Genomic DNA, 25,984 nt, shown 5'->3' on the forward strand with positions numbered 1-25,984 from the left:
GTTGCGATGCAAAGCCCAGATGATATTGTTCCCAAGACGCGGGCAGAGACAGAGGAATCCTCCTCCACATGAACTGGGCACAGAACTGGGGAGGGGGACAGCAAACAGCAAGGTAACCGCACCTCTACAGAGGGGCAACCAACAGACACACAAGCGCAACTTCACAAGAGAGCACAATAATGAGGCGACACACAAGGAATAATCAGGGAGTGCAATCAGTGTGAAGCAGATGTAATATGCATCTCCCCGAGAACCTGGGAGCTCCACCTGTGAGACATGAGGGAGAGAGAAATACAAACAACAGAATGAGCTGGCACAAATGTCGGAACCATAACAAAAAGTTGTTTGTTGGTAACCAGTTGATAATTTATGCTTTGAATAATTATTCTATGGGCGAACATGCAGTATTCTAAACTAATATATGTAATCATTTGCCCGACATTAATTTAGAGGCTATTTAAACTGTTGTGCATATGAATAACAATGCATTCTTTTAATGTACTACATTTATTTTGACAGTGCACACAGAAAAAAATGCAACAAGAGAATTGCAATGAAATTACAAATTTAAATGTCTTCAGTGCTCATATTAATTATCTTAACACCTAATGCCATGAACTGCATTTGTTAATTTAATTAACAGACATTTTTTGGACAAATAAAATGGTAAATAACTTCATTCAAATATAATCTAATGGGGTTTTTTTTTTTCAATAAATAATTATAGCAAATTATAGCAAAAATGTCAAATGAATCAGTTAGCAAAAATGTAAAATTACAATTTAAAATGTATAGATAGATAGATTGATTCTCTGAATGGTGATTCATGAGATTGTCACCACTTTTAGACAACATTATGCAAAGTTCTTAAATATAAAATGGTGTTTCCATGGCAATTCACTAAATGAATGGAAAAATAGGGAAACGGGAAGTGTCTCATATCTTCTGCGTGCATTGTGTGATTTAGATTAAAATTGAGTTGTATGTTTTTTCTTGGAGGCTAATCACATGGATGTGGATATTGTGAGTCACGGTCATAGTGCCACCAACTGGCAGCAGGAAGTGTGGCACTTACAACAGACTTTGAAAAAGTTATCTTATATTTACCCAAATTTATTAAATTGTTTAGACACTGCTGATGGAAAATTTGTGAAGTTGTAGTCAAACTGGAATGGTAGCATATATCTATTAGTCATTGTATGATTAGGGTCCAAGTTTACATTAATGTTGTGTTGTTGCTGTGTCCAACATGCATTGTTTTCAGAAAGCCACTGAGTGGAAATGGACCCATGGTGCTTGGGCCCATGATTGCTGTTCGCAGCTATATTTATTTTTGTTTTTGTTAGTTTTGGGGTCATGAAATATTAAGTATTATGATTTAACACTTATATCTTGACACAACCTATTTTAAAGTATGATAGCACTAATGAAATCTGAGAGCTAAGACAGAGAGGAACATTTGGATTCAGAGCGTGACTTTCATTGTATGGAAAGAGCCATCAGTTCATTCTGCAAAATATCTTCTTTTATGTTTCACGAAGACAAAAAATGACAGTCAACGTATTTGGATGAACTATATACCTTGTAAAATTTAAATGAGAGTAGTGTTAACATTGTAATTGTCACGAACACGGGTGAAGGCGCCTCCTCCTCGAGCCTCCGGAGATCGCATTCACCCGAATACTGATTACTCACCCCAGCTGTTGCTTATTACCTCACTCTATTTAATCACGTCTGTTTGTTCCCTCCTTGCGAAGTCTTGTTTAGCCCCGGCGACATTTCCAAGCATCATTAGTTACCTCTCTAGTTTATCCATGTACCGACCTAGCTATTCCCCGTTCCAGTTTGTTAGCCACCTGCCCAGTTACTCTAGCCTGCCTTGTACCACGACTGTTTGCTGCCCGCCCTGATCATTAGCCTGTCCCTGTTTACTGTTCTAATAAAGCCGCATATGGATCCAAACCAACCTGAGTCTTCATTACAGAAGACTTCGCCGCCCCTCGATCCAGCGGTGATCACCCGCCTGTCGGAGGAACTCTCGGCGCAGGCGAACCAGCTCTCCATGCAACAGCTCCAGCTCGGGCGCCTCGCTTCAGCCATCGAGGAGATAATGCGCACCGTGCAGGCAGCACTCCAACCAGCGCCGGCTTCCGCGACCGCACCCGCGGTTCCTCAGGCTAGCCAAGCGTCAGCCGGCGATTCACTTCCCCAAGCAGCTGCCAGCCCACGACTCGCCTTCCCGGAAAAATTCGACGGTACACCCTCTAAGTGCAGAGGCTTCGTAATGCAGTGCTCTATTTTTCTCGCGCAACAACCGACGATATACCCGACCGATCAGAGCAAGATTCTCTTCGTCAGCTCCGTTCTGACGGGCCGCGCTCTCGACTGGGCGACCACGGTTTGGCACAATCAGGGCTTCACACAATTTTCCTTTGACTCGTTCATGCAGAAACTGATCGACGACTTTGATCACCCTGAATGTGGCAAGAGCGCTGGTGAGCAACTCCTGGCTCTCTGCCAGGGAAATCGCACAGCGGCGGATTACGCTCTCACCTTCCGCACCCTTGCAACGCAAACCGGCTGGCTTGAGTGCACCCTAAAACTCCTCTTCCGTCAGGGGCTGAGCACGGATCTGCAGTCTGAGCTGGCGTGTCGCGATGAGGGGACCACTTTGGAGCAGTTCATCTCGTTGGCTATCCATGTCGACAACCTCATCCGCTCCCGACAACCACCTAGGTGGCTCCCGCAGCCCGCTCCGGCACCCCAGCGCCAAGCGGCTCCTGAATCCATGCAGTTAGACCGTGCCCACCTCACTCCGGAGGAGAAAGAACGCCGCCTCTCCAACCGCCTCTGCCTCTACTGTGGCCAGGCCGGGCATATCCGCTCCAACTGCCCGACGCGTCCGCCTGAGCGACAACAACCAGGGGTGAGTTTGTTCCTTTCTTCCACCCTAACCAGTTCCAGCCTGAAAGTTCCCATTTCCCTCTGCTACCGATCATATAGCTTAAATGTCCATGCTATGATCGATTCTGGTGCGGCTGGTAATTTCATTGATGAGAACTTTTGTAAGCAACATGGTATTCCCCTGACTGTGTGTGAACCTCCCTTGGCAGTGGCGGCCCTAGACGGACGGCCCCTGGGTACCGGTCAAGTGAGCAACACCACTACCGACATCCGCCTGCAGGTAGGAGTGCTGCACACCGAGACCATCCGTCTGCACCTCGTCACCTCCCCTCACCACCCGGTAATCCTCGGCCTCCCCTGGCTCCGTCTTCACGACCCACGAATCTCCTGGCGGCACAGTCAAATCACACAGTGGGGCACTGACTGCTCGGCGAGGTGTCTGAAAACAGTCCACCCCTTAACCGTGGGAACCACCAACGTCCAGAAGGCTCCTGATGACTCCGCTCAGATACCCACCATGTACGCTGACCTGAGCGAGGCCTTCAGCAAGGCCAAGGCCTCCCTACTTCCACCCCACCGACCTAGCGTTTGTGCCATCGAACTCAAGCCGGGAGCCACACCACCCCTAGGCCGAGTCTTTCCCCTGTCAGAACCCGAATCCTTAGCCATGAAGTCTTACATCGAGGAGGAGCTGGCCAAGGGGTTCATCCGGCACTCCACGTCCCCGGCAGCTGCCGGATTCTTCTTCGTGGGCAAGAAGGACGGCTCCCTTCGCCTGTGCATCGACTACCGCGGCCTCAATGACGTCACCATAAAATTCAGATACCCCCTGCCACTCATGCCCGCTGCTCTGGAGCAATTAAGGAGCGCAAAGATTTACACCAAGCTGGACCTGCGCTCCGCCTATAACCTGGTGCGTATTCGGGAGGGAGACGAGTGAAAGACCGTCTTTTCCACCACCTGCGGCCATTATGAATATATGGTGATGCCATTTGGTTTGTCTAACAGTCCCTCGGTGTTCCAGTCCTTCGTCAATGATGTGTTCAGAGACCTGCTCAACCGTTATCTAATCGTTTACATCGACGACATTCTGATCTACTCTGACTCCCTTGAGGAACACATCACACATGTCCGAACCGTCCTCAAACGCCTGATCCAGCACCAGTTGTACGCCAAGGCCGAGAAGTGTGAGTTCCACCTGAAGTCAGTAGCCTTCCTGGGGTACGTCATCAGCCCAGACGGAGTGGCCATGGATGACCGCAAGGTACGAGCCATCCTGGAATGGCCTCAGCCCGCCACGGTGAAGAAGCTCCAACGCTTCCTGGGGTTCGCGAATTTCTACCGCCGGTTCATCCGCAACTTCAGCACAGTTGCTTCCCCTCTTACCGCCATGCTGAAGAAAGGTGGAAACAAGCTCCACTGGCCGGCTGAAGCCCTCCAGGCCTTAGCCCAACTCAAAGCACGCTTCACCACTGCGCCCTTCCTGCACCACCCCAATCCAGACCTCCCCTTCGTGGTAGAGGTGGACGCCTCGAACACTGGAATTGGAGCCATCCTCTCCCAGCGCCAAGGAAACCCACCTAAGCTGTTTCCCTGTGCCTACTACTCCCGCAAACTCACTCCCGCCGAGCAAAATTATGACGTCGGTAACCGGGAGCTTCTGGCCATAAAAGCAGCCCTGGAGGAATGGCGTCACTGGCTGGAGGGGGCCAGGCAACCATTCCAGGTCTTGACGGACCACCGAAATCTTGAGTACCTCCGCTCCGCCAAGAGGCTCAACCCCAGACAGGCCCGATGGGCCCTGTTCTTCACCCGCTTTGACTTCAACATCTCCTACCTCCCGGGTTCCAAGAACACCAAGGCCGACTCCCTCTCACGTCAACACGAGACCACAGTCCAAAACCTCACAGCCGAACCCATCGTCTTGCCCGCGCTCTTCCTAGCTCCCGTCCAGTGGGACCTCATGTCAGACATCTCCCAGGCTCAAGTCTCAGTCCCACCTCCTCCTGAGTGCCCTGCGGGTCGGACCTTCATACCCCCCAGCCTCCGGGAGAGGGTACTCAGCTGGGTGCATGACTCCTCAAGTTCCGGCCACCCCGGAATCACAGCTACCACCCGTCTCCTGAGTAACCGCTTCTGGTGGGGGACCCTACCCGAGGATACTGCTGACTTCGTCAAGAGGTGCTCAGCCTGCAACCTAGCGAAGTCCCCTAAACAACCACCGGCCGGCCTGCTCCAACCTCTCCCCATTCCACATCGTCCTTGGTCACATGTCGCCGTGGACTTCGTAACCGACCTACCCAACTCCCATGGGCACACCACCATCCTCACGGTCATAGATCGGTTCTCCAAGGCTTGCCGCTTGATACCTCTACCCAAGCTACCCACTGCCCTCGAAACCGCCGAACACCTGTTCCAGTACGTGTTCCGCTTCTACGGTCTGCCCGAAGAGATTGTCTCGGACCGGGGGACCCAGTTCACCTCCAGGGTCTGGAAGGCTTTCTGCCGTCTCCTGAACGTCAACCTCTGCCTCACCTCCGGTTACCACCCCCAGTCCAATGGACAAACGGAGAGACTAAACCAAGAAATTGTCAGGTTCTTGCGCACGTACTGTCACCACAACCAGTCGGACTGGAGTAATTCCTTCCATGGGCCGAGTACGCCCAGAACTCCTTACTCAAACCATCCACCAAACTGACCCCCTTCCAATGCATCCTGGGGTACCAGCCCCCTCTCTTCCCTTGGTCCGGAGAACCCTCGGAAGTCCCCGCCGTTAACGACTGGCTGCAGCGCAGCGAGGCAGTATGGGACCAGGCCCACGTCCACTTACAGCGGGCCGTGGACTGCACTAAGTCGCAAGCAGACCGTCACCGCCGTCCCGGACCCGAATACGCCCCAGGCCAATGGGTTTGGCTCTCCACCCGAGACCTCTGCCTCCGCCTCCGCCAGCCTTGCAGAAAGCTCAGCCCTAGGTATGTTGGCCCCTTTAAAATCCTTAGAAAGATTAACCCTGTTACTTTCCGTCTCAATCTCCCCACTAATTACCGAATCTCTCCCTCTTTTCATGTCTCCCTACTGAAACCGGCCGACGACCCGGGGGCCGAAGAGGAGGCCACTCTCAGACCCCCTCCCCTGATCGTGGGCGGCGAGGAGGCCTTCCTGGTGCGAAGGCTGCTCGACTCCAGGCGCCACCGAGGTCAGATGCAGTACCTGGTTGACTGGGAGGGGTACGGCCCGGAAGAAAGGTCCTGGGTCAGCACCAACGACATCCTCGACCCTAACCTCATTACAGAGTACCATCGGACCAACCCGGAGAGACCGGCCCCTCGACCTCGGGGGAGACCTCGGCGCGGGTCGCATCTTCGTGTCAGGAGCCACTCACAGGAGGGGGGGCTCTGTCACGAACACGGGTGAAGGCGCCTCCTCCTCGAGCCTCCGGAGATCGCATTCACCCGAATACTGATTACTCACCCCAGCTGTTGCTTATTACCTCACTCTATTTAATCACGTCTGTTTGTTCCCTCCTTGCGAAGTCTTGTTTAGCCCCGGCGACATTTCCAAGCATCATTAGTTACCTCTCTAGTTTATCCGTGTACCGACCTAGCTATTCCCCATTCCAGTTTGTTAGCCACCTGCCCAGTTACTCTAGCCTGCCTTGTACCACGACTGTTTGCTGCCCGCCCTGATCATTAGCCTGTCCCTGTTTACGCCTCTGCCTCTCTGCCTCACTCTGTTTGCCTGTCCCAGACCATTGCCTGTACGACCTGAGTTTACTGTTCTAATAAAGCTGCATATGGATCCAAACCAACCTGAGTCTTCATTACAGTAATACACTGGAGAGTTGGTCACAGTTATGCTCTAGAGCAAAGTGCTAAAGCCTTCATTGTTCCCAGGGGAATATCCATGCCAAAATTGTTGACTCAATAACCAAACTGTACCTCACAGTATTTGATTCACTCTGACTAAGCAAGTAACAGATCCTGGCATTAATCTAAATGGCATGCTTCCTGATTTTATAAATATATTTGAAATATCTCAGTGGATGAATATGACATCTTACATAACAGCTGCTCCTCTACACCTACTGTAACATCCCACATATACATGTCTTCACATACACGCTCTCAACATCAACACAATCCAACCTGTTAGCACACAATTACAAATATATCATAGACAAATCACTCACCATCTCTACATCGGACACTGGCCCAAAACTTGTAACGTAAATATCCGTCTTCACTTCTGTCACTGGACCTGGACATAGAGAAGAACTGTTAGCATCCCCACACCATTTCAGCATTAAACTATAACCATAATCATCTTATGACCACCAATAGATCTGAAAGAAACCTTTCCATTTCATAGAATTGACAGCAATTTTTGCTTTATTTGCAAGCTGTTTTGCTTCCCTAGTGTGACCAGTTTCAGAGACAGGATATTTAGGTATGTATTGAGTTGTAAAACCTTTTATACCAGAATAAATTGGAATAATGTGGGCTGATTATCCATGCACAAAAAACACCAGGAAAGAAAATGGGGTAAATCGTTATTTCACGCTGAATTTAACTTTACCTCAACCATTTCTCAATAAGCTTTCTTAAAGAGAGAGAGACATTTTTTTAAATAAAAAAACCTAATTCATTAATTAAGATGCTTAAAGGTGCTGTAAGAGATTTTTAATGAAAAGGTGTACAACAAATGTTCTACTCCCTAAAAGATGTTAATGAAATAAGTGTCCTGAGATATCCCACCTGTCTCTGTGATAGCTCTAGAGTCTGTAAACAGCTAAAAAAATGTGTCCGCTTTTCTTTCTGCCTGTCAATCATTTTGTGCGGTCTCATAGTGTTGTCATTGCAGTGAATTATTGAGGCCAAAGAATACTTCAGGTGTCCACATTGCTGATCGCTCAGTATGTGTTATGCACATTTCGTAATCAGCACAGCTGCGTGGCCTGAATGCGCACCACCAAGATTTTCTTGACCAGCGGACGTGGTCTTCGTCTGTAAGTGTCGCCTGCGCATGCACTGGCCATTGACTACTAAAAGAGTGTCACAAAGCAGTTGTAGTGTGCATGAGTCGAACGTGTTCCAGTTCGATTGTGGTCAGAAAAGTATACTCAGAGAGGCAACATGGCCGACTGACCTAATCCACAATGTGGAAAAATTAAGTATACCTGTGCCTTTAATGCCATATTCTGATTTATAATTTGTCAGTCTGAGTGGAGGCCCATAGCAAGATAATCTGGGCCCCCTGACTGTATATTGCGCTGGGCCCCTTTCCTATTAAATCAATACAGTTTAGAATTAGTTGTGGAGCCCCCTGGACCTTTGGGCCACCTTTCACCTTACTAGCTACGGCCCTGGTTGAGGGTGCAATTTTTATGAAGATAAATCAGTAGCAAAACCCGAGAGCTTGCATATTTAGATTTGAGAACTTTTTCAATAAATATTTGTACTCGTAAGTTGAAATTTACATTTACAGCACCAAAGTAAAAACTTTTCAAATGTAATAATTTTTTTTAAATCAAGCTTCAAGCTTCATTTGAACTGCCACTTCGTTGATTTTCAGGTTCATATTATTATTTATTATAACAAATTTAAGGCAATTGACAGTATATTATTGACACATGTCAGCTTATGATGCTTTAATTTTGCAAATAAAATAATTCCACTTGCGAGTCACAGCTCTGACAAGTGTAATCGCCAGTTCCCATTCAAACCAATGTCCCACGTTACACCCTGTGAAACCTTTAAAAAAGACATCAATGAAATACAGCGGGTTAATAATGTTGCCAAATTTTTTTGTTTTTTTAATGTGCAAAACGTCTTTTCTTTGCTCCTTGGCAGTTTACATTGAAGGAATCTGCTGAAAAAGCTGAAATTATTCAAATGCACACGCATATCCCCAGTTAACACGATTTACACCGGTGGCATTCATTGGCTAGACATCAACCAATAAGATTACTTCATTGGCCTCTCCCCCTCCTCCGCCAAACACTGGTCTTACTCTCATGCTTCAGGTTTTTACCTGTGCACAAGTGAACAGTTTTTTTTGCAAAAGTGAAGACGGGAAGATTTGAAGTTGCAGTGGCAGATTTTAGAGTTTGTAAGTGCCGATTTGTGGTTGTGCTGCGAAAATGAATTAAAGTACAAAAGTTCAAGTTTGTGTCTGTAGTTGTATTTATGTCAATGTCATTTTACACATTTGTAACTACATGTCTGCAATTGCGAATTTAAAACACAAGCTTTGAACTATTGTCTGTGAGTGAAGATTGCAACATTCAACTTAATATTTTTATTTTAGAAATTTTGTTCTGTAAATTTCAACTTACGAGTACAAATATTTATTGCACAAGTTCTGAAATCCAAAGCTCTCGAGTTTTGCTACTTTATCTACAACCGTGGGAACATGCTTTGTGTCCGTCTCAACGGTATCTGTGCAGTGTTTTAGAACGAGGGGGCGTGGCTAAATCAGCGGCTCAGTCTTGTGGAAGTTAGAATGGCTAAAATCGTTTACAGTAACTTTAAGCATTAAAAACTCTAAATCATATGATTAATCACTGAAGCGTCTCATTGGTTGAACTCATGAATTTTGAACTCCAAATGTTTTCAACACTTTCTGATGAATGCTGGAGTTAATCACTCAGGAGTGAAGTACCTTCGGTCAAACTCAAAGAAAATGGATTATCTGTCATTTAAAAGACACTCAAAGCATATTTCATAGTTGACAGCCATAGACAGAAATATGAAAGACAGGATAAATCTCCCAGTACAGGTACAGTGCACAGCCCCATCACATGTGAGATCTCTTGAATTTCTCTTCTAGAACTAGTAATCTCACATGTGTCTTCTCTAGGGTTTCAGATCTCAACAATATCTCAATTTATCAGATTTGTCAACATACCAAAGTAAGAGATATCAACACTGAATGAACACAAACATTTCTCATCAAACTTTTCTTAGACCAAATGATCAAATATACGCTATCTCTTTAATTTTTTAGCTCTATACTCTCACTGTATGTCAACAATTGTCTCACTTGAGCCTATGTTTATTTCACCTTAGTAAAAGTCTAAAAGTTAATTCTTAATATAGTTCTCACTTCAGTATTTTGAGTTTGTCTCTTGAGCAACAGTATGAAAGGGCAACATCATAGCAGTAAATTTTACTTTGAGCTCAATCAAAAATGTTACAGGAATAGTTCACTCTGAATTATTACACAGTGTAACAATTTGTTTTTGGTTCCTGGGTATTAAGTGTTATTTCCTAATTGCTTATGCCTCAAAAGTATAGAAAATGGCTATTATTCACCACAAACTTTGCTTTTGTGACCAGGACAGTGATATTTTGAAATTGACCTATTTTCCAGAACATTCTAGATAGATTCAGATAGATAGAAAACTTGGAGTAACTTCTAGAACTTTCCAGTAGTATAAATAGTAGTATACATACAGGGGCCTTAAGCCCACCAGTTCAGTTTAGTTCCAGCTGCCTAAGTGGATACATATCAAGACCTTGCTGGACACCTTGAAGTATGATGAGTACAGCTGGGAGGTCATAGGAGACCTCAAAATGGTGGCATTCCTGATGGGTCTCCAAGGCAGTTTTACCAAGTTTACCTGCTATCTTCACCTTTGGGACAGCAGGGACCAAGTTCTCTGTGGGGAGAATCAATGTCAAGTGGGAGCCACTGTTGGACCCCCGGAAGGTGCCGTTGCCACCACCGCACATCAAATTGGGCCTTATGAAACAATTTTCCAGTGCTCTAGAAAAGGAGTCAGCAGCCTTCAAGTACCTCCAAGACTTCTTCCCTAAGCTGTCTGAGGCAAAGTTCAAAGCCAGAGTATTCGTCGGACCACAGATAAAGAAGATCCTGGAGTACAATGAATTCCCCAGGAAGGTTCGGGGCTTCCTGGGCAATCACAAGGCTGAAAACTATGTGGAGCTGGTTGAGACTCTGGTGAAGAACTATGGCACAATGGGCTGTAGGATGTCCCTCAGAGTTCATATCCTTGATGCTCATCTTGATAAATTCAAGGAGAACATGGGAGTGTACTCGGAGGAGCAAGGCGAGCGCTTCCATCAGGATATACTGGACTTTGAACGCCGCTACCAAGGACAGTATAACCAGAACATGATAGAAGACAACATTTGGGGGCTGATTCATGAAAGTAATTTACAGTACAATCATATATTTTAAAAAACTACTCCCTTCTAAATCTTTTGTAGTCCTTTTTGTATTACTTTAGTATAGTATAAATACACGTTAATTTGGATTCATATATTGTTTTTTTCTGACTTTATGTGAATGAAAATTCACCCGTTTACTTATTGGAAATAGGTCATTTTCAAAATATCACTGTCCTGGTCACAAAAGCTAATTTTGTGGGGAATAATAACACTTTTCTATACTTTTGAGGCATAAGCAATTAGGAAATAGCACTACCCAGAAACAAAAACTGTTATTATTTATTTTTTCACACCATCATGTTTTAAATCCATATGAGGTTATTTTTCTGTGGAACACAAGATTGGAATATTTGAATGTCACCCAGATGTGTGTGACATTCTTTCTTCTGCAGAACTCAAATGAAGATTTTTAGAAGAATATTACCAGGGTAATATTTAGGGTAATATTACCAATAATATAATAGCCTCTGCCTGTGTATTTGAAGCTGCTAAACCAGATACTTCAAATGTGTCGCTAGACTTCAAAAATCAGATGAACTGAGGTACAACTGCACACCAACCCATGTAATTGAGAACAACTGATATGGTCCAAGTCTAGATAAACGTTTTAATGCAAAGGGGGACTTATTATGACTGTAACCTAACCCCCCCCTCTCTAATAATTTGCTCTCAACACCCCGTCTGGCAACAACATTCATATATGTGATTATCTAATCAGCCAATCGTGTGGAAACAGTGCATAAAATCATTCAGATATGGGTCAGGAGCTTCAGTTAATGTTCACATCAACCATCAGACTGGGGAAAAATGTGATCTCAGTGACTTGGATTGTGTCATGATTGTTGGTGCCAGATGGGCTAGTTTAATTATTTCTGTATCTGCTGATCTCCTGGGATTTTCACACACAACAGTATCTAGAATTTACTCTGAATGGTGCCAAAAACAAAAAACTTCCAGTGAGCGGCAGTTCTGAGAATGGAAATGTCTTGTTGATGAGAGAGGTCAACGGAGAATGGCCAGACTGGTTTAAACTGATAAAGGCTACAGTAACTCAGATAATCACTCTGTACAATTGAGCTGAGAAGAATATTATCTGTGCTATTCTGAGATGTGGGTTGGCGCTTTTTTGGTGGCACGAGGGGGACCTACACAATATTAAGCAGGTTGTTTTAATGTTGTGGCTGATCGATGTACAGTATATATACACTGTATATTTTACCATAATTTGTATATGTTTTTCAATTACAGTTGGAATACATGGAATATATATATATATATATATGATGTTGGCATTATATTCATGATGTTAGTCAGAGGGGAACTGGCCCCCACAGTGAGTCTGGTTTCTCCCAAGGTTATTTTTCTCCATTAATCAACATCTTATGGAGTTTTGTGTTCCTTGCCACAGTCGCCTACAGCTTGCTCACTGGGGTTCTAAATTCAATCATTATTTAACTATTTAGTTATTTATTTTTATACATAATTTACAATTACACAATGATGACTTTAAGTCTTATATATATATATATATATATACTGAATATTTTTTTTTTAAATATATATATATGTTGTTTTCCATCAATTACAGTTGTATGCAAGGTAGTAATATTCCCAGGTAGTAGAGGCATTTGGTTGAACTTGGTTGTGAAGTGATATTGCAGATCAGACTCAATGAGAATGCGGGGACCTCGAGACATGCTTTTCCAAATTGAAGTCCTTTCAACTTGACTTAGCGTTTAAAACTCAATGCAAAAATATCACAAAACAGAACGCAGTTGTCTTGAAATGTGGCGCTCCTGCATGAGACAGTTAAAAGCAAAGCTAGCATACACTGCTCTAATGTGGTGGCGTAGTGGTCTAAAGCACAGAACTGGTAATCAGAAGGTTGCTGGTTTGATCCCCACAGCCACCACCATTGTGTCCTTGAGCAAGGCACTTAACTCTGGGTTGCTCTGGGGGGATTGTGCACTGTAAGTCGCTTTGGATAAAAGCGTCTATCAAAATGTGTAAATGTAAACAGCTTGATGAGAAAAGCAATAGAAAAAGAGCGCAGATGGACACAAAGGGCCTGTTTACACCTGGCCACTTCATGCATTTTTACTGAACGGATTGCTATATGATTGAAAAAGCTCATTCCATTTACACTTGGCCACATCAAGGTGTCAACGCCAAATGGATATAAATTCGATCTTCAATTCCCACACCAGGTGAGTGTTAAAACATAATAGGAAGCTGATGTGTTTGACCGAAGCAAGTAATTGTGGCGTATTAGTTGGAAACAATGTCCAGCGACATCATTGGCTGTAGCGAAAGTCATAAGAATTCAAATGAGTGCAGTCAAACGATATCCTACGAATTAGCAAAATTTAGAAAAGTCGTAAGAATCCTGGTGATTTTGCCGTGAGAGTGTGTTGGCATTTTTTTATCTTAAATTTGACAAATATTCAAATTTCGAACTTGAATGTTATGTAAAGGAGCTGCATAAAGATTTTTCAAAATGTCTCCTTTTGTATTCCACAGAAACATGAACAACTCAAGAGGAGTAAATAATTACAGAAATGTCATTTTTGCATGAACTATTTCTTTAAAGTGTGTAATTTCTCCACCACTATCGTAACTTCTGCTAATGGTTGAATGCTATTGGTCGACAAACTAATAGTTCTGCTTCATGTCATTGACAGGAACATTAAAGGGATAATTCACCCAAAAATGAAAATTCTCTCATCATTTACTCACCCTCATGCCATTCCAGATGTGTTTGACTTTCTTTCTTCTGCAGAACACAAATGAAGATTTTTATAAGAGTATCTCAGCTCTGTTGGTCCATACAATGCACGTGAATGGGTGCCAACATTTTCAAGCTCCAAAAATCAAATATGTCAGCATAAAAGTAATCCATAAATCTCCAGTGGTTAAATCAATGTCTTTAGAAGCGATTTGATATGTGTAGGTGAGAAACAGATCTATATTTTAGTAAATGTTTCCCTCCTTAGTCAATCTCCACTAATCTCACATTCTTCTTCTTGTGTTTATGGTGATTCACATTCATCCTGCATATCACCACCTACTGGGCAGGGAGAAGACTTTTTAGCAAAAATGTACTTAAATATTGATCTGTTTCTCACCCACACCTATCATATCACTTCTGAAGATGTTGATTTAAACACTTGAGTCATATGGATTACTTTCATGCTACCTGTATGTGCTTTTTGGAGTGTCAAAAATGTTGCACCCATTCACATGAATTGTATGGACCTACAGAGCTGAAATATTCTTCCAGAAATCTTCATTTGTGGTCTGAAGAAGACAGAACGTCATACACAGATCTTGGATGGCAGTAAATGAGAGGTGAACTGATTTTGGGTGAACTATCCCTTTAACAGTGTTGCCAAGTTGGATTGGTCACCCGATGTTTTGATAGAACAACAAAGTGTTGACACTTTTTGGGAAAATCAACCTACAAATGGCTTAGAGTCTCTGCATATTACGCCGCGATAGGAGAACGTATTTAAATATATATATATATATATATATATATATATATATATTTAAATGGCACACTTCACCTTTACTACACAAAAGCCAAAAGTGCATCTCCTCAAATTCAAGTTGTCAAACCTATTTCACACAACAACAACCAGGCCAGTGGTCAGAGGTAGCTAAGGCCTAGATCTGTTATCTCGCTAGCACTATATTCTTTGGCAAGGGCGACTCAAGCGATCCTTCTAGAACTAGATGAGAGCTGATGGAGCCCCTCCAGTGTGATCCAGCTCCGCTCGAGAGCTCTTGTCATGTGAAGGTGGGTGTGCTGTTCTGTACAGGGAGATGTGCTCTCTGCCTCTTCACTAAAGTTACATAAAAAACAGCGCTCCATTCCCAGAGCTCCAATCACATCCCAGCATTACGTATATAAATTCACAGTGATTTGATTATTTATATCTTGGGTTAAAAACTGAAACGATCAAAAAGGGAATGTGAAAAGTATGATGTTTGCAGCGAGTCTTGATGTTTTATTGTTCTTCCTTATAGTAACTTACATTAATAAATCATTATTGGACATTATAAACCATTTATAGACCAGTAGCTCGTGTATATTCATGTATGACTCTGTAGGTTGTGAAAATATATTAATTGAACTTTCTTGCCATTTGTAATTATGTAAATGCACTTTGATGATGCTGAGCATTCTATAATGTAATGATGTTTGGTAATGTTATTAATGAACCCTGAAATAGTCTTTTCAGTGAACCTAAATGTCTGCATCTAAATGAGCTGGTTTTGTTCAAGTTAACTGAATACCTTACTAAATCTACGTGACTTCACCAACAAAAGTCATTTGAAAGGGATACCTTAAATTAGGTAACAAATGCACTCTACCACTTTTTACAAATGGGTTTTTATTTAGTGCAAATATCTTTTTTTGGCGATTAACCTTTTTATGGACACTGATTGGTTAGATTTGAAGTTGCACAAGGGCCACAGCTCTATCATTTGGGCTATAGTACAACAGAATCTACAGTGAAAGCATTCGCTGCTGACCACCAGCTGAAGCATCATTTACAGTAGCTGCGCAAACCAGGTTAAAAACAGCCGCGCGGATGCTCACTCTCTTAACAGATCAATGAGCGCAGGAGATCTGAGCGGTTACGCACACAAAGAGAACATCTGTACTCTTCCTACTTAAAATGTGCCTTAAGCGGCTTTCTCGGTCTGATTACATAACCGAATTCGTTATAACATTCAAAACGCACCGATCTAATAGAAAGTGGAGAGCAGAGAAAGAGAGTGGGCAGCAAAAGGACATTTGGAGTTGGCTTACACCATCTCCTCTCAGAGGACACCAACCATCACCAAATCAGCAACACGGAGTAAACAGCATGCGATCTCTCGTAAAACAGCATTACATCATGAGAAAACCTCGCTTTGCGCAAGAAGCGACTGCGTTCAATGGCTTAATGAAGTGCTTTTGGCAAATTTTGGCACGTACCCCCAAATCCAGGTCGCAGTCTGTTGTCGTATCCATCCAGTAGTCGGTCAAGAATGCGTGTGAAATTCTCTGGGTATAATTTCTCATCCTTTCTGATCTGTCCAGATATTCTCTTTATGCTAAAAACAACACAGAACAAACTAAAGCATTTGAACATGTCCGTACAATGCGCACTCAAATGAAAATCACTCGTATTCTTTTTGCAATATAGCATATTCAGAAATGTTCAGAAATGAATTAATTTGTCGTTTGTAAGATCAAGGCGTTTAAATCTAGAGTGTGAAAACTAGGGGTGCGATGCGTAACGCTCGGATCCAGTTGGAACTCACCAAGCCGTCACACAGAGAAAGTAGAAGAGAGTGGAAATAGAAGTGGGGTACATCGCAGTCACCATCTCCTTCTTGGCAGAAACCATTTTTACATGCCATTCTTTAAGCCTTCTTCACATTTCCCTTCGCCAAAAGGTCCTGTCCCGAGGAGAGATCGAGAAAAACGAGCGGCGGCGCGCAAGACGCGCTTCAACATCACCCGCACTCTCTTATCACTGGTGAGAAAGGAAACTCGTGCCAACGAAGCATCCAAATTCAGAACTCTCTCCGTGCCCGATAAATCGCCTACATCCAAACCCCGAACTCAGCGGTTGAGAGAAGCATATGGTGAAGCATCCTTTGGAATCATGCGTCTCGCTGAGGGGAGCTGTTAGAGCGGAGGACGCGCTGGGTTCCTACACACTGTGTTGAGGTTCCTAACCGTGCCAAAATTCGGACGTGTGTCCGACGCGCAACACACACACACGTAAGAAATATGAAAAACGCTTGAGAGAAGTAGCCTATGCTTGCAAGTGTTTGCGCATCCTCCACGCAGGATCACTTTGGTGATGTAGTGTCAGCTTTGCTCATGGACTGACTTTAATCAAGTGCGGTAAAGTTAGTTTTATATTTGACAATCGTGACAATACTCATTAAACTCTTCGTGCCTAAAACATTGTCAAGCCAAACCAATCTGGAAGAGCATGAATAGGTTTTCTTTGCCGAGCACAAATCTGAATTAAAAAAACATGTATTTCTTTCATATACATTTTATTAGACCTATAAATCAATTAAACAATTTAACCATTTGGTATTATGACATCACAACAAATAGGAAATGTTCTTAAAAATGTCTCTTTCATGCACAAGACTCTGTTTGTGGAGTTTACATTCTATATGTGTTCAAATAAATATAGTGTAAATGTTTATAATATTCTAATTCCATTAAACTCAATGACCGTTTGACCTAGAGACATGAAACCAACTGTAAAACACTAAAACAATATTCTTCATATAGCACAAGGCTTGTTTTTGAAAGTTTGGTTTCATGACTGTCATTGAGTTTAATAGATTAATAGGGATAACTTCATATATATAAAAATGACTGCACATTTACTCCCAAAAACAAGCCTTGTGATGTCATAATATCAAATGGTTAAATTGTCTAATTGATTTATAGGGCTAATCAAATTTATATGAAACAATTATATTTTTAAATTCAGCTTTGAGGCAAAGAAACCTATTCATGCATGTCCAAGTTGGTTTGGCTTGAAAATGAGAGTGAGAGTTTAATGGGTATTGTCTCGAATGTCAAAAATAAAACTAACTTTACCGCACTCTTTAAACAGCATTTCTCATGTCTAATCTTGCCATGTGTAAAGTTTAACTTTGGTGGACAGGTGTTAATTCATGTTGGCCTGAAAGCAACTAAAAGGTGCAAATGTAAATTCTGGATTTCCTGGTACATAATTAATCCTGTTTGAATTCCTCCATCAACAGCTCCCCAATGGTGCAGGCGATAATGATACATTTAGCATCAAGAAATAAAAAAACTACAAATAATATCTGTTTGAAAAGTTTTATTAGCTATTCTCAATTCCAGAATTTACCAGTCTTGGGTGTAATCGGATTACAAAGCAGGCTAATTAATCAAAGTATTTACTGTGATCGAATTACTTTTTAGTTTCAAAAGTTTTGAAATGCATTACAATTTAAATTGTAATCCGATTACATTTACTGACTTTCAATGAAGTTAATTACTTTTAAGTGCATTACACATATTTCTAAAATAATATTGTAGAATACATTTAAACATGAATTATGCTTATATGTACATTATATCTGTTTATGTGACAGCTGAAAGGGACAATTAAAATAAACAAAGACAAAATGGACATTAAAGGGCTGTAAGCGATTTTTTTTTTAAATGGAAAGCAATCAAAAAGTGTTCCTACTTCCTGAAAGATGTTAATGAAATAAGTGTCCTGAGATATCTCACTGGTCCCTGTGACAGCTCTAAGTGGACTCTGTAAACAGCAAACATAAATGTGTCTGCAGGCTCTGGTCACTCCCAGATAGCAATAAGTCGGCGGTCCGCTGGCGGTGCGCCGCCAGCAGTAGAAGCGGCAGAATGGCGATATCGCAAACACGTTTGACGGCGGTCCGCCGGCGGCAGCCGCTTTTTAAAAGCGGCAGCCGCCTTCCTACCGCCTTCGATACGCAGACGGCCAGCTGGCCAGCCGCCGCTCGCCGACGTTATATCGAAGGCGGACCGTCGGAGGCAAACGCTTTTTCGAGCGATCTGCCGCCGCTTATTGTGTGTGTATATATATATATATATATATATATATATATATATATATATATATATATTTTTTTATATATATATATATATATATATATATATAGCATGCAGTTTATCAAGAGTAATGATTGATCAAACCAGACAAATTTCCATTTGGTGTTTTCCACATTTCAAAGTACAGTAACTGTCATTGAAACAAGATGTCAGATCACTGAAATATAAATAACAGAAAAAGGTTTCCAATTTCTTTTTTTTTTAAAACACTATTGTAACACTTACAATAATTGTTAATAATATAAAGAGGTCAGCTCTGGGATGAAAAGAATTACCAGTAAACACAAGCAATGAGGATATATGGTACCAAAGAAAGTGCAGGATACCAAATAAATTGAGGTATAACATCATATTTACAAGTCATTTCTAACAATAGGTTAAGTGGTAATAATTTAGAGTAAAGCTCTGGAGTAGAATATACCATTATAACTGCAATGCTGACCTGTGGCACAAGGATTTACAAGCTATATGTAACAATAGAATAACAGTTAAGCACTGTGATGGAATGAAAGTATAATTTTTGGTACTAGTTAATGTGCAATATCAAGTATCAGAGGTATGAAATAGGATTTACAAACTATAATAGAATTGTTAAGCACTGACGGAATGAAATAAGCCAATACTAAAGTCACGGTAAGTAGAATATTTGATACCAGATAATGTGCAAATATCAAGTATTAGATGTATAATCTAGGATTTACAAGCTATATTTAAAAATAGAATAGTTAAGCACTGTAACAATGAAATAAGCAGCAAATTGTATATGAAATAATTGAGATCTTTGGTATCAAGGAATGTGCAGGATAACAGGTATAATATACATTTTGACATTCAACTTACACATGACAACAAGTGGGAATAAATATAATTAACAGCAGAAAATCTGGCTGTAGAGAACACAGCCAATCAGAATGTCTGGAGAGGTTGGGGACTGCGTGGCGTAGTGGGCTAAGAATCACCGGTTTTCCCTGACCTCCAGAATGAGGCAGTGCAAATTAGCATATCTTCAGTGATTCCTCGTGCGCCTGTATAAAAGGACAAACCATCCCATATTCATCCAAGGAGCTGCCCTCAAAGCAGGGTCACGAGAAAAAAAAAAAAAAGAGCAATTTCCACAGTGAACAGTGTGGATTGGGTGAGTGTAGTCTGACACTTTTAGCAGGCTTTTTTAGGGGTCTTGATGTTACTGACTGCAGGATAAAGAAAGGGTTCCAGTTGTCAGTGATGCTGGGGTGTCAGTAGTCAGCCTAGGTTTAAGGGGTCAGCTGTGGGTCCCTCTCAGCTGTGCGGCGCCTTTTTCCACCTTCATGTTCAGATGCTCCTTTCAGGTAACGTTAACCTGGATCGCCTCATCAGTGGCATCCTGTGTTGCCGGGTTCTTCCGGATGGCTCCTGTAGAAAATAAAGATCTGTCATTCCATTTGAATGGCATAAGGTCATACACATCTACTTAAATATAAAAAAATATCCAACTTACTTTGAACAATGGTCTTCAGGAACATGTCTCTAAAACATGCTTTATCCCCTACACCAGTCCAGGTTGTATTGATGGAAAGGTGATTAGAGAAGATACTCTGAAGCATTCGCCACATGGTTGTCTTTAGGTCCCTCCCACATTTGATTGCCAAAAACCGAAGCTGAAAATACAAAAAAAACATGTTACAAATTACATTTCTCTGAAGCTTCTCATAAATTTAAAATGTGACAGGCTGTGGATTCAGACTGTAGAATATGCAGTGTACGATCTTAATTGTACTTTTTAGATTACCCTATACCGTTATAAACGAAATCGGCACACTTACAAATCGTTGCTGGAGCTCTTTATCCTGCCTCAAACTGTTGTCAAGCAACGCCAAATCTTCCTGGGTGTCTAGGGGAGTAACAGATCCCCTGGCAGGGATAACTCTCCAACAGACACATTGGCACTGAAACGTTGCAGCATAGCATTTTGTCGTCCATGCTACGCACAACATCGCCAAATTCCAAGACGTCGCAGCATTAGGGTTTGATCTGCACCTACAGGGGTTCCCAGAATAAAAGAATAAAGTAGTCAGTCCTGGTCCTTCAACTACTAAACTATGACATTTATATCTAGGTCTACTACATGTACAGGTGGCCCCAGTGGGAATTAAACCAACAACCACAGGTGTTGTTTGCAAGTTGTACCTGATTGCCCAGTGCGAGCAAATGTCTTCAACATTGTCCCAACTTGCTTCACCTGCTCTTGAAGCGAGCCGCTGTCATCTGGGAAGTAACAATATATTGATTGGCAATACACTAAATATAATAGTAATATAATATAACCACAATTATCATACCAGTAACTTTCCCTGTAATTTCTATCCACAGTATGTTATGCATGGCATACAAGTTCATAATGAAGAACCCTTATGATAACATCAATTTCATTTTTTTTCTTAGAAGCAGAATATTTGTTTGTAAAAGGGGAGGAAAAAGAAAATAATGAAATATTGGTATACAGATTTTGGTTGATATATCATACTGTACAGTGAAATGTGCTATTGTTATATCCCTACTCACCTGAAGGACGGATAGATCAGGCAAATCTCCAGTCAGGCCTTTGTAGAGTGTGTGCTCCTGCATATCCACAGGTATTTTAATTCAAACATGCAACATATTGTAATAAATCTACAATATTCAGCCTTTACCTTACACCCTCGGTTGTTGCTCTACACTTTTATTATATTAAATACTTATTTATATAGCTTGCTCACTGTATAATCATGATAGCCTAATACTTATAACACAAGATTGCATCTTAAACGAATGACTGAGTTGAAAACTTGAATAAGAACGCATTTTACATAGAGGGGACCAGCTAGGGAAACTTACCTGCCTACAATAACTGTTTTCATTTGATTTGAGTTACATTAAACATGAATAACCTTAGCCGAGTCCCCAGGAACATCGGGCTATTAAAGTAACAAGCCTATAACTGCGGTCTTATTAATTCTAGCTTCACCATACACTCAAACTGTGAGGTTTATCTGCTTTTACTTACATTGCTCTGTACATAATATACTGTTTTTTGTTCTTTATATACAGATTGTATTAGATTTGCACTACGTGTGTGTATGTGGGTATGTATGAAGGTGAGTGTATGTACGTATATGTATAATTATTTATTTTGTGTTCTTTTTGTTTTTAATTACCTATGTCTTGCTGCTGTTTTTTGGTATTGTTTGTATTGTTGTTGACTGGTAGCTCCTGTCACCTAGACAAATTCCTTGTATGTGTAAGCATACTTGGCAATAAAGCTGATTCTGATTCTGATTTTCTCATGGACCTGTAGCACAATGCCCTGACAGTGACTTCACCGGTGTCCTGATCTTTATTAGAAACTGAGAGGAGACCAAGTTAATATAATTTATATTACAATTATCACAAAAATTAACAAACAGTCTGCTTTAAAACTAAGAAAAAACAAGCTTCTATACTAACGTTACATTAAAAATGAACATGTGGCGAACTACCTTAGCCGCTATCTGCCGGCACACCACATTAGATTAAAATATTTACCCTTGTAGTTGTGCAGATAACGCGATATGTAGAGTTTAAAGCCCTTGTCCCTCTTGTTTGTCGGAGCAGGGGACCAGGCATCAACAATGCGATGAACATCGCTGACGCGTATTTTTGGAAGATTCTGGAGACATCGAGTAAAAAGACATTTTGGGCGAGCGCTAAGTAAACCGGAAACAGATATGGCGACAGCGGAACTTCACAGTTCAGTCTTTGTCATGTGTTTTAGTAATACATTTTTAACATTTATAATGCGTTTAGATTTTTTTATTGCCTTTACAGGGACTTTAACACTTTCTTAAACATTTGTACAGGTCATAATTGCAAAACCTGTAAAAGGTAAAATAACAAAAAAATCGAGGTTGGAAAAAATGTAGACATAAACGAAATTTCTACGCAACTGTGAAACCAGAGGATAATTTCGCTTTTTCATTGAGTTTATCCTTCACGTCAAAACAGGGATTTTCATGTTTATGATAGATATCACCATGGTTGCAAATTAATAAAAAATAATTAAAGTATACCTGATATTTTGGCCATGTTGCAGATGTCTTTCACTGTTCACTGATACAGGCATTGGTGAAAAGTCTAACTTCATCAATTTATTCTGCTAAATTGTTCATACCCTGTATTAAATATCTATTTTAAAACCTAATCAGAATCAGAAAGATATTTATTGCCAAGTTTTACAAAAAGGAATTATTCTTGGTTTATTGCATGTCTCAATGTGCATCAATCAAAGAAATGTAAACAATTTTCACCTGTGCATAGATAATTCAATATATTTTACATATATTACTGTATAATCGCTTCAGAGTTTCAAAGTAATTTAAATGTCATTTCCTAAACCTTACCTTATCATGGAATCAAGAGTCAAGAATCTGTTATAAACCCTAATGGCTTTGGAGCAAAAAATAATAATAGCCAACATGGCTGGTCGATTTTGAGAGTCTAAGCTGTCCTTGTAGGCTATTTCAAAGCGGCTTGCCGCTGGCCGGCCGCGGTCGATTGCCGCGAGGCAACCGCCAGAGAAAATGAAGCGGGCGGCCCGCCGTCTGACCGCCGGCGGCATCTCGCAAGAAATGGGAGTGACGAATTCGGCGGCAAACGCTTCATCCCCGCCAGTGGGACGCACCTATAGCCGACAGCTTGGGGACGGCGGCAAAAAGAAGCCGTGCGGACATTTTTTGCTATCTGGGCTGACGCTTTCAGTCATTTTTCACATACTCAGTTTTGTAGTTGCAGAAAATTATTAATTTATTTTATTAATTTACCTGATGAACTTTCACCTTTTGCTGACCCTTTATGCATCGCAGAACTAATGTGTACTTCTAAATCACTTGCACCATTATTAGCAACTGACACATAAGTGCCAGGTTTACATGTCATATTCTGCTTCCCACGGATCTCGACCAGGACGAGAATTTTTCGGGAATTTTTGGTGCAAATCCTCTGTAAATTTGCGCTTTCATTTGGGCATTGTTTCCACACACCATTCATTTACTGCAACTGTCAAGCATCTGTTTACTGCCGAACACAACAGCGCTTCGTGCATTTGCGGAGAGATTGACGGGCAGGAATTTGGCCAATAGTTGCTGCAAGCCTCTTATTATAGACCAATTGTTGTGCGAGAAGGCGGGACTTACAAAGAGGGGTTATGCGCACACACACAATGAAGTATTATGGTGCGTTGCCTTTACCTCAGAAGTTGGATGTCGGAGATGGCACACCTGAGTTGACCGCATTCCAGTACACACGTCAGAAAACCAAGATGGACGGGGTGGGGGAAGTAGCCATTGTTAGCAATACCAGTCAATAAAAACACATAAAAAATGGTATTTTGCACAGATAATGCCGAAGTATCATGTCCACAGATAGTACTGTGTGATTAATAGTGGTGTTTTTCTTATTACATGATGTGTTGCTCTGAAAGCAAAAAGAAACAGATTAAATGCACAATGTAGACTGTCATCCGCACAACCTGACCAAAGCAAAGTGCGCGTGTTTATCCGTGTGATTAACCGAACATGAAGCGCTGTCGGCTCGTGATGTGCGAATGGTTTGCACGTGCCGCATGAGTCTGTTGGGTATACTGCAGTCTCGTCACATTTTAACTTTTTGTTTAGCCTTGCATCAAGGATTACATCAAGATGTAGATTGGAATGCAGGTGCGGAACTTCATCTAAATAAAATAGTCTATTCCTCTATCGCTGTTGCTGGCGTGCCAGTGATTTCCCCTCACGTGCAAATGCTGGCTCGCGTGCCATAGGTAGCCAACTCCAGATACAGAATGGACTGTATGACAGACTTATGTTCTTATGTGCATTAACTGCATCCTTGATGAATGTCAGACATATGTCTATGACAGCAACACACTACTTTTATATGCATTTAAATGCATATATGCATATACAAGAATAATAATGCATATAAACATAACAATAAATAGTAATAATTGAAGAAAAAAATAAACCATGACCTCTAGACAGTTTAAACCAAATCTGACAATTTTTGGATTTAACAAATGGCTTCAACATTGATTGAAGGGACATTATTTGATGTTCTGTACTTTCAGAATTTGGGCATGAACTTTATTATACCTGCTGGTGGAATCTCCTGCAAATGCAGGTTTGCCATTGGTCGAACAAACAGATAGTCCAGCACCAAACTCATGCCATTGGTTAAGTCAATGTTGCTGTGTCAGGCTGGTTGAGATGCTAAAACAAATGATCAAATGATTTGATAGAGCCACAGAGCCATATTGTTTACACTTTTGGGGGGAATCAACCTACGAATATCAAACTGAAATATGAAAATGCATTTTAACGTAAAAAAAAAAAAAAATCTGCATTAAATTGCATTATGTATATATCTGTATTATATTAAACACCGGCTATCCTGCTTACTAGATATTGGCTTTGGGATTAACCAATAAAAACCACATATTGGTGGAACACTACTTCTAAATATAATACAGCATATTGAAATGGGTCAATCTTTGTCGCAACATTTTGATACACACACACACACACACACATTCCGAGGTACAGTAACACTGTATAGGAAGTAGGACAAGCCACACGCAGCTCCAAAGATTCCTGTACACCTGGGACAGGACTAAGTCTTCAGAGTAGCATGCGTATGCCTGCAGGGTGGGGTGTGGAATGCAATCCCTGGAAGAGCGGTGTGTTTGGTTTTCCAGGCTGTTGGCTCTGCATAGAAGGTACTCTCTTGGGTCCAACAATAATGGTGACATGGAAAGCTTATTAACACTTGTCCAATTGTGTTTGATAGCAGTCATATCCACTGCACATGCAGTAATAGGGAAAGGCTATAATAACCTCAGTCTATTAGCTGTTTCACTGTCAGAGCCAATATAAAGCACCTTATCCAGTCAATCTAGGGTAAGACTTTACATTGATGAATCCCTTAATACACTTTTAACAAAGGAAACATTAATGACTAGTAAATAATTTACAAATGCATAATAAATCATTGATATAACTGTATTAATAAAAAGGATTACTTTTATGCAATAGACCTGGGAAGCTTGTACCTCTGAGTTGTGCATTCATTACTATGGCATGTCACGCATTCAAGTGGGAAACAAAATACAGAAGAATCCAAACTGAAACAAATACACAATGAACGACAGCAAAAGCGCTTCTTTTGTTGTATCAGTGAATAAACCTGA

General features: G+C 41.6%; 1 protein-coding gene and 1 long non-coding RNA gene across 2 annotated transcripts in view; both read right to left on the reverse strand.

The window, feature by feature from the left end:
• Window positions 1-16,833, reverse strand: part of LOC127659869 (gamma-aminobutyric acid receptor subunit alpha-4-like) — a 74,672-nt gene extending 57,839 nt beyond the window's left edge. Inside the window, exons 1-3 of the mRNA XM_052149829.1 lie at window positions 16,413-16,833; window positions 16,084-16,202; window positions 7,094-7,161 (exon numbers count right to left, since the gene is read on the reverse strand). Of these exons, the coding sequence (XP_052005789.1) occupies window positions 7,094-7,161; window positions 16,084-16,202; window positions 16,413-16,498 (273 nt within the window). The 5' untranslated portion in view covers window positions 16,499-16,833. The remainder of the gene's footprint in view (window positions 1-7,093; window positions 7,162-16,083; window positions 16,203-16,412) is intronic.
• Window positions 16,834-20,624: 3,791 nt separating this feature from the next.
• LOC127659424 (uncharacterized) lies at window positions 20,625-21,564 on the reverse strand. The gene is made up of 3 exons (XR_007972537.1): window positions 21,292-21,564; window positions 20,917-20,994; window positions 20,625-20,766 (listed from the first exon to the last, which is right to left on the reverse strand). It is a non-coding gene; the product is annotated as an uncharacterized LOC127659424 (long non-coding RNA).
• Window positions 21,565-25,984: the final 4,420 nt, after the last annotated feature.

This window comes from Xyrauchen texanus, chromosome 19 (genome assembly GCF_025860055.1).
Source record: "Xyrauchen texanus isolate HMW12.3.18 chromosome 19, RBS_HiC_50CHRs, whole genome shotgun sequence".
In the NCBI taxonomy this organism is placed as follows: Eukaryota; Metazoa; Chordata; class Actinopteri; order Cypriniformes; family Catostomidae; genus Xyrauchen; species Xyrauchen texanus.